Source organism: Eptatretus burgeri, chromosome 3, assembly GCF_056783735.1.
Source record: "Eptatretus burgeri isolate ZD-2024b chromosome 3, Ebu_testis_v1, whole genome shotgun sequence".
NCBI lineage: Eukaryota > Metazoa > Chordata > Myxini > Myxiniformes > Myxinidae > Eptatretus > Eptatretus burgeri.
Window position 1 is genome coordinate 17,824,109 of NC_140963.1, and position 10,410 is coordinate 17,834,518.

A 10,410-nucleotide genomic window follows, 5' to 3' on the forward strand; every position below is an offset into this window, starting at 1 on the left:
CGGCTATCCGATGAGTAGGCCTTGACCAACATTTGAACAAATTCGACAAATACAGCACGAGAAAGGATGATTTAACACAGAAAATTGGACGGAAACAAAAACAGCAACACTGGGATGAAGATATAACAGCAAAACACGACAAGTCCTGTTTGGAAAACTTACCTTTAATAAGGTGGAAGTGACAGCTGCAGATTCGACCAACACGTTGAAAAATCCCTGAACCGGAAGCTTTGAATTTACTGATGGCTGTTAACTGAAATATCAATGCCAAGAATCTTTGAGAATTGCCAACAATCCTTTGCAAAATGAGTTTTTCTCTTGTCGACCCATATCCAACTTTTAACTATGATGCATTCAATTTCTGTGTGTGTTTGGACAGGTGTCAGAAACTGCTTTTTTGTCGACTGCCTTCGATGTGAGCAGCATGCGATACTCAGCCATCTGGCTTCTCAGTCATGCTTATTGTCGTGGGATGACAGTAAGCAAGACTGGGGCTCCCTGCTTGGGTGCACAGATGCGGTTCTTAAGCATGTGGCGTATGCTGAGCACAACCCCGCACGTGCAGGCTGGCCATAACAAATGGTCAAAGGTGAGACACATAAAAGGCCCCAAGGACCAAGAGAAGAGCATGATCTTCAACAAACTCTCGCTACTGATTCGACAGGTGGTCAGAGGTATGTTTGCAGACAGGTGTGGAGATTTCGTAGGCGTTAGAAGGACTTTTAAATATTATGAGGATGAGTCAAAGAAGGATTGTACATGATTGCCATTTCTCTAAAGTACAACTATTAAAATTTTTAGAATATTGCTTATTTTCTCTGAAGTTTTCTACAACATGATGTACTGTTGTTGAACTATTCCTCAGGGGTCATCTACATATGTACTGTGTATATATGCTGTACTTATGAGTTGGGAGTTGGTGTCAATAATTTCATCAATTTTGCATAACATTGGTCTATATAACTAAGAGTGTACGAGGATAAGGGTTAATAAGTGAATCTCTTTTTGGGATTGTGCAAAACATTTTCTGTATCTCTTTAGTACTCATGGTTGATGTACATAGATCCTCACAGCTGAATAACCAAACCAACGTGGCAGGAAACAGAAAAAAAGTGATGTTTCCATCTGCAACCCTTTCCAAACGTCCTTCCCTCATTCCTCAACCCCTTACATCGATGGATACCTACATACACTCAAGAGGATGATGGGAAGGGGGGGGAGGGGCTTGCTCTGAATAATGTACATACAGTGCCTATAGAAAGTCTACACCCCCTTTCAAATTTTTCACCTTTCGTTGCCTTGTAGCCTGGAATTAAATTGCATTAAATCAGATTTTTCCCACACATCAAAACACACAACTTTCAAATGAGAAACAAGTTATACAAATTTCAGAAAATGAATTAAAAATACAACACCAGAATATCTTGTTTGGATAAGTGTCCACCCCCCTGAGTTAATACTTGGTGAAAGCACCTTTGGCAGCAATTACAAGTGTGAGTCTGTTGGAGTAGGTCTCTACCAATTTTGCACACCTTGATTGGGCATATTTGCTCATTCTTCTGCACAAAATTGTTCAAGCTCAGTCAAGTTGCTTGGGGAGCATTGATGGACAGCAGTCTTAAAGTCATGCCACAGATTGTCGATTGGATTTATATTGGGGCTCTGACTGGGCCACTCAATGACTTATCTTTTTGTTCCTTAGACACTCCAATGTAGCTTTGGTTGTGTGTTTCGGGTCATTGTTGTATTGAAAGGTGAACTTCTGTCCCAATTTCAGCTTTCTCGCAGAGAGCAGCTGGTTTTCCTCTTGGATTTTTATGAACTTTGCTCCATACATTTTCCCTTCAATCCTGACAAGTGCCCCAGTCCCTGCTGATGAGAAACATTCCCATAACATGATGCTGCCACCACCATGCTTCACAGTATGGATGGCGTTCTATGGGTGATGTGCTGTGTTGGGTTTGCGCCAAATGCAATGTTTTGCATTGAGGCCAAAAAGTTCCATCTTGGTTTTGTCAGACCACAAAACTTTTTGCCACGTCACTTCAGAATCTCCAGAGTGGTTTTTTCCATACCTCAAATGGGACTCAAGGTGGGGTTTTTTTTGAGAAATGCCTTCCTTCTTGCCACCCTACCATACAAGCCAGATTTGTGGAGTGCTTGGGATATTGTTGTCACGTGCACTCAGTGAAAAGTATTTGCTATAAAGACCTGTAGCTCTTTCAAAATTGCCATTGGCCTCTTGGTGGCCTCTCTGATCAGTCTCCTCCAGTTTGGAGCAATGGCCTGATCTAGGCAGGGTGTTAGTGGGACCATACGCCTTCCACTTCTTCATGATTGTCTTGACTGTGCTCCAAGGGATATTCAAGGCCTTTGCAATATTTTTATACTCATCCCCTGATCTGTGCCTTTCCACAACTTTATCCCGGAGGTCTTATGAAAGCTCCTTGGTGCTCATGGTTGTCTTTGCTGTCAAATGTACTACCCAACAGAGGAAACCTACAGGAACAGCTGATTTTATTGTGAAATAATCGGAATCACGACAATTTAACACAGATGGAAGCCGATTAACTTGGTGTGTGATTTTGAAGGTGATTGGTCACACCTGAGCTAATTTACAATTGCTATTATATAGGGGTGGACAGTTATCCAAACAAGATATTGTTATGGTTGTGGGAGTAGATGGAGGAATTGCATAGGAAAGTTAGGATTGTATGGAGTTGCTTGGTCCGTGGGCGTGTAGGAGACATCTCAATGTGAATTAAGTTGGGAAACCGTGAGCTTAAGTTCTGTGTTAATTAGATAGGGATGAAGACCAATTTCCCCCAGGATGTAATTGCCCTCTATGACTTTCTCCTTCGGTGTTGTATTTATAAGCCAGCCATGAAAGAAGTACGTTTTTATAACAACCACAACCATAACCACAAGCAAGCCAAGCGTGCTGAGCAGGCGAGAAGCCCCGCCTTCCCGGGTTTCGTGCCAACAAGCCACGCCCGGACATGGATGATTGATGAGTATGACGTCAGAAGGGAGAGGTTTTGGTTTGGTTGGTTTGAAGTCGGTGCAAGGGATGCACGCAGTCGAGAGACGAGAGAGCTAGGAGATGGCGTGAAATATCAGGGCATTACGGCCGGCTTTCTTTCAATGCATGAAGAAGACGGCACGATTCTCGTATCTGTGCTGAGGCAAATTGGCTCGTGTGGCTGAGCAAGACGCTGACCATTGACTCTTGGCTGGTCGTGAGAGACGGACCTCGAAGCCTCATGTATATCACCGAAGGGAGCGGCACCATTCTGCAGAGAGCAGCTGCGTCGTTAAGCGCGATCGACAAAGAAGCTGCATGGCAGTTGCTGAGCCCTGGCATTGAATACCGCCTCACGAATTACCTCACGTACGTTTCCTGCCCAGAGCGTGGCTCGGCGCCATTTTAGGGCGCATCTTCCCATGCGGGATGAAGCACCTTGATCCCAAAGTTCAGTAAAGACCATCTCTGGACACAGGTAAGTGCCAGAATAAAGGGAGGATTTTCTTTTGTTTTCCCCTTGTCTGTGTGTAGAGGCACCTCGACTTTAGGCTTTAGTTTACCTCACGTATTATTACATTCTGAATTATCCCTTGTAAATATTCGTCTATTTTCATGAAATCCCCAGGTTTATTTGAAATTGATGGTGTCCGTGTATCTGTGGGTTTGAGTATAAACCCCTTGTGCTGTGCTTCCTCCGTGCCGCCAATGCCCCTCCCGTGCGTGCTATAATCTCTGAGGATCACGTGTCCGCCTTCTAAGGAAAACCGCTCGGCGATCTGGGCCTGGTCGGTGTTAACCGCCCGTCCATCACAATTGGGTAAGGGGATTACACTAATGGCCAGACCCACGACGATATTTTAGTTTTGTCTTTTCAATTAATTTTCTGAAATTTGTTGAATTTGTTTTTCACTTGGAAGTTGTGCATTACGATGTGTAAATAAAGGTGGAAAATTCTGATTTAATACAATTTAATTCCAGGCTATAAGGCAACAAAAGGTGAAAAAATTGAAAGAGGGTGTTGACTTTCTCGAGGCACTGTGTATCTTGACATTAATGAAGGAGTATTTAGTTATTTCATAATGAAATTAGAATGAGTCGTTTTGTGGCACCCCAGGCTAGTAACAGCCAGAAGTGTATGGAGAGCTCCTTGTCAACCCAGTCCTTATGTTTGTCTTTTCCTCCTTTTTCCTGTATATTTCAAAATGTTCTTAATATTTCATCATATTTCCTCACCTTCCTTCCCCCACAACACCAAATGGTGAATCCACGTGTGCGAAGTTCGGACACACTGCAAAGTCAGCATGGTGGGTCCGTGTGCATGAGGTATGATGCAAGATCAAGATGGCAAATTAATGTGTGTGACTATAGGTGGAGAGGGAGGGACCCTCTCCAAAGGGGGGGGGGGGTATCCCCCGAGCATTGTCAGTCAGTGAGTTTCCGTAGTGGTTGCCAATCAAGTCAGTGGTCGCCAGCTAAGACCGTGGAGAAGCGTCATGGCCAGTGCCAGTCAGTCCCGCAAGGAGTGATCAAGTCGGTGCCGGGAGTTCTTGAGTAATGAGAGAAAGCGGCGAGAGCTTCTCAAGCCGTTGTGAGTGCAGAGCCCTGACCAGTGCGTACATCACCCACTCTGTATAACGAACTACCTCGCCAACCCTGTCTTAATATTTCATCTGTGCTGTTCCCCAAAACTAGTCTGTGTGATGTTAATTTTTTTAAAGGTTTATGCGTGGAGACCGTTTTTGTCTTGCATAACCACTCCAGTGGGTTTTCATGTTGCTTTTAATTCAATATGAAGACCCACTGGAGTGCTTAATAGAACAGGTGCGGGCCCGTAGGTGCGGGCCCAGAGGTGCGTGCCCGTATGTGTGTGGCCGTACATGCAAAAAAAAAAAACAAACTTTAAAACCGTGTGCCAGAAACAACAACCACACAGGCCGTTCCTTCGCTCTCGCGTGCCTGTACGTGTAAACGACGACTGGATTGAGGCATTGTTTCAATTAGATCGGACCAACCATATCATAAATGGCCAGAACTTGGGAAACCTTGGAAACAGCTGAAACGGATGAAGAAGAACGATATCAAACCTTGAATCAAATCAAATCAATTCAAATGAATCAAATCAAACGATATCAAACCCCCTTTCTCATATGACGTCTCATATCAAACCCCCTCTCTCTCTCTCGCCCCTCTGTAAATTGTGACGTCATACCAAACGAAGAAGAAGAAGAAGTGTGACTCCTTCTCTCTCTTGCCCCCCTTTCGTCCTCTCTCGCCCCTCCTCTCTCCCCCTCTTGAATTGTGACGCCCCCTCTCTCTCGCCCTCCTCTCTCCCCTCTCTTGAATTGTGATGCTCTCTCTCTCGCATATCTATAATTATAGATAGATAATCTATATATCTCTCGCCCCCTCTCTCGCACCTCCTCTCTCCCCCTCTCTTGAATTGTGACGCCCCCTCTCTCTCCCCCCTCCCTCCCCCCTCTCCTCCCCCTATCAAACACACAGACATTAATATTAAGACACACAGACATTAATATCAAACCTTAAAAAGGCACATACTCTGTAAATTGTGACGTCATATCAAACGAAGAAGAAGAAGAATTTATGATACGGAACAATATTCCACTGGAAATTGTGAAGTCATATCAAACGAAGAAGAATAAGAATTGTGACGCCCCCCTTTCGCCCTCCTCTCTCGCCCCCCTCTCTCGTCCCCCCACTCTCGCCCCTCTTCTCTTGAATTGTGACTCACCCTCTCTCTCGCCCCTCCTCTCTCCTCCTCTCTTGAATTGTGACTCCCCTCTCTCTCGCCAATCTATAATTATAGATAGATGATCTATATAACTCTCCTCCCCTCTCTCCCCCCCTCTTGCCCCCTCTCTCGCACCTCCTCTCTCCCCCTCTCTTGAATTGTGATGCCCCCCTCTCTCCCCCTCTCTCCCCCCTCCCTCCCCTACTATCAAACACACAGACATTTATATCAAACCTTGAAAAGGCACATCCACGGGTCCCCAGCAATATTCCTAGCAAGTTTCAATCAGATCTGACCGTCAATCGTGCAAAAAAAAAGAAAAAAAAGACGTCATTCGTGATGTCATAGCACCGTGTCTTGTCATTGGTTGACAGATAAATGGCCGTAACTTGGGAACCGCTCGTCCGATTAATATCAAACCTCGAAAAGGCACATCCGTGGGTCCCCAGCAATATACCTGGCAAGTTTCAATCAGATCGGACCGTCAATCATGCAAAAAAGAAGAAAACAAAAAACATTAATTGTGATGTCATAGCACCGTGTCTTGTCATTGCTCGACAGATAAATGGCCGTAACTTGGGAACCGCTCGTCCGATTGATATCAAACCTTGAAAAGGCACATCCGCGGGGCCCCGGCAATATTCCTGGCAAGTTTCAATCCGATCGGACCGGCGGTCGTCGATAAACTGCGGTGACAGACAGACAGACAGACGCACACACACAGATTGCTGGAATTATAGATAGATTAATGTTTTTAATATTATACACCACCCAAATATAACTATGCCATTCTCTCAAGCAGGGTTTTACTGTGGGGGTTATGCAGGTCTTTGCTGTTATTTCTGACTATTTTCTCTTAAATTACTCTGCTGAAGACCATAAAACCCATGTCATTATAAAGGTCTTTGTCCAAGGACTTCCAGGAATCTCATGACATTGTGAAAGAAAGCATCGGTCATTGTTTACTTTTAATGATGCGTATATATGCATCAATCAGATCACTTTGGAGTTGCACTTCCATGTGATTTCCACATATATCGTGGGATTATGAGTTGGACAGGCGTCCGTGACAGGCCATGACGTGCAGCAGCTGTTTTGGTCTCGGTGTGAAGTTGGTGATAGCAAGATAGGTTTGAGTGAGGGGAAAGCTTTAAATATTCTGCTGTTTTGATGTGGGAAGGGGTTTGAAAGCTTGGAAGTGTGGAGGGGATTGATTCCTTATGGTTGGGGAAAGGGGGTGGGTCAGGACTTGGGGTTTGGGAGTGGGTGGAATGCAAAGATAGGACAGAGTTGGCAGGGGGAGAGGGAGACTGAGGCTTTGTGGGTGGGGGAGGGGGGGTGAGGAGTTGTGGTTTGGTTGGGGGGGGTTGAAGACTTGGGGAGGGGATTGACCCTTCAGGATAGGAGGTGGACGTTTAGGACTTGAGTTTGTGAGGGGTGGGGGAGTTGAGGACTTGAAGTCACATTTTACATTGCACGGATGTTCCGTGGGTCCAACACACACACACACACACACACACACACACACACACACACACACACACACACACACACACACACACACACACACAACTACAACTACAACTACAACTACAACTACAACTACAACTGCGAGGGCGTATATTGGCCTCAGCCTATGCCATCTCGGGTCCATGAATATAGCACCTCCAGACCAACCTTTCCATTATGGCAGTCCTCAGGATATATATATATATATATATATATATATATATATATATATATATATATATATATATATATATATATATATATATATATATATACACACACACATACATACATACACACATACACACATACATACACACATACATACATACACACATACATACACAGATACATACATACACACATACATACATACACACATACATACACACATACATACACACATACATACACACACATACACACATACACACACATACACACACATACATACACACATACACACACATACATACACACACATACACACACATACATACACACACATACATACACACACATACATACACACATACACACACATACACACACATACACACACATACACACACATACACACATACACACACATACACACACACATACATACACACATACACACACATACATACACACATACACACACATATAAACATATATACATAATACATCCATCAAAAATGATGGGTTGGAATTGTTTTATTCAAAAAGAGTGGAAGATATGATGTTTCTTAGCAAGAAACATGATTTTAAAACACGACATGTACAAATGTGACCCTATTTTCTTTATCTTCTTGGGCGTTTCGTTTTGACGGTACAGCCTCGTGAGCATGCCAAAGTCTGAAGCCTCAGCCTAGCGTCAGGTATGCTTTTATCTTGTTTGTTTATTAGACATCCTACGCATGTAAATGAACACTCGTTTTACTGTGCACGTATTACACTTCATGTGCAGTGAATTTCACCTCCCTGTGCCTTGTATTTAGTTGTTATTTTTTAAGCGCTTCTGTACACTGCCCTTGAGGCCTGGTTGTAAGTCAATGTATTGAAAAAAATTTTCGATTTTTTTTTCCTAAAAAAAATAGACGTTAGTGAACACAGTCGTGTTGAAAAATTGGTCTTTAACCCCCTTCTTAAACCTTTCTTATGAAGGGGGACAGATACATACACACTGTGTTTTATCCACAGTAGGTAGATACTATTAGAGCTGTGTTGCCATTTTTCTTAGAGATGGCTGAACAGATTTTCATCCAACTTTCAGAGGTTCATCAGTGAGTGCCAGGGAGTGTTTTGGGCAAAAAATTAATCATAATAATAAAAATGAAAATTTTGAAAAAAAAATGTTCGGTTTTTAATCTTTTATTTTTTTTTGCGATTATTATTTTTATTATTATTACTAGTGCGGGCCCGTAGGTGCGTGCCCGTACGTGTGTGGCCATACATGCAAAAAAAATTTAAAACTTTCAAACCACGTGCCAGAAACAACAACCACACAGGCCGTTCCTTCGCTCTCGCATGACCGTACGTGTAAACGACGACTGGATTGAGGCATTGTTTCAATTAGATCGGACCAACCGTATCATAAATGGCCAGAACTTGGGAAACCTGGGAAACAGCTGAAACGGATGAAGAAGAACAATATCAAGCCTTGAATCAAATCAAATAAAATCAATTGAATCAAATCAAACGATATCAAACCCCCTCTCATATGACGTCTCGTATCAAACCCCCTCTCTCTCTCTCTCTCTCTCTCTCTCTCTCTCTCTCTCTCTCTCTCTCTCTCTCTCTCTCTCTCTCTCTCTCTCTCTCTCTCTCTCTCTCTCGCCCCTCTGTAAATTGTGACGTCATATCAAACGAAGAAGAAGAATTGTGATGCCCTCTCTCTCTCTCTCTCGCCGCCCTTTTGTCCTCCTCTCTCTCCTCCTTTCTCTCACCCCCTCTCTCGCCCCTCCTCTCTCCCCCTCTCTTGAATTGTGATGCCCCTCTCTCTCGCTCCTCCTCTCTCCCCCTCTCTTGAATTGTGACACCCCTCTCTCTCGCCTATCTATAATTATAGATAGATAATCTATATAACTCTCCTCCCCTTTCCCCCTCTCGCCCCCCCTCTCTCACACCTCCTCTCTCCCCCTCTCTTGAATTGTGACTCCCCCCTCTCTCCCCCTATCAAACACACAGACATTAATATTAATATTTAGACACACAGACATTAATATCAAACCTTGAAAAGGCACATCCGCGGGTCCCCAGCAATATTCTTGGCAAGTTTCAATCAGATCTGACCGTCAATCGTGCAAAAAAAAAGGTAATAAAAAATAAATATGTAAACATTAATTGTGACGTCATTCGTGATGTCATGGCACCGTGTCTTGTCATTGGTCGACAGATAAATGGCCGTAACTTGGGAACCACTCGTCCGATTGATATCAATCCTCGAAAGGCACATCCGCGGGTCCCCAGCAATATTCCTGGCAAGTTTCAATCAGATCGGACTGTCAATCATGCAAAAAATACATAAATAAACAAACATTATTTGTGACGTCATTCGTGATGTCATAGCACCTTGTCTTGTCATTGGTCGACAGATAAATGGCCGTAACTTGGGAACCGCTCGTCCGATTGATATCAAACCTCGAAAAGGCACATCCACGGGGCCCCGGCAATATTCCTGGCAATTTTCAATCCGATCGGACCGGCGGTCGTCGAGAAACTGCGGTCGCATACAGACGCACACATACAGGATATGTATGTGTATATGTATGTATATGTATGTATATGTATGTATATATGTGTATGTATATGTGTATATGTATATGTATATATATGTATATGTATGTATATGTTTTTTTTATATATATGTATATGTATATGTATATGTATGTATATATATATATTTTATATGTATATGTATGTATATGTATATATATATATTTTATATGTATATGTATGTATATTTATAATATATTTTATATGTATATGTATATGTATATATTTATATGTATATGTATGTATATTTATAATATATTTTATATGTATATGTATATGTATATATATATATATATATATATATATATATATATATATATATATATATATATATATATATATATATATATATATATATATATATATA

General features: G+C 42.6%; 1 protein-coding gene across 4 annotated transcripts in view; it reads left to right on the forward strand.

Annotated features, from left to right (window-relative positions):
* Positions 1-5,464, forward strand: part of LOC147029468 (uncharacterized) — a 42,732-nt gene extending 37,268 nt beyond the window's left edge. For 2 of the 4 annotated variants that reach the window (XR_015055918.1, XR_015055920.1), the window contains exon 3: positions 380-693. Coding sequence is in view for 1 of the 4 variants with exons in the window: in XM_085872532.1 (XP_085728658.1) it covers positions 380-763 (384 nt within the window). In the remaining 3 variants the exon portion in view is untranslated. Of the gene's footprint in view, positions 1-379 lie in introns of all 4 variants that reach the window. The other 2 variants (XR_015055919.1, XM_085872532.1) reach the window with 2 other exon arrangements.
* The last annotated feature ends 4,946 nt before the right edge of the window (positions 5,465-10,410 follow it).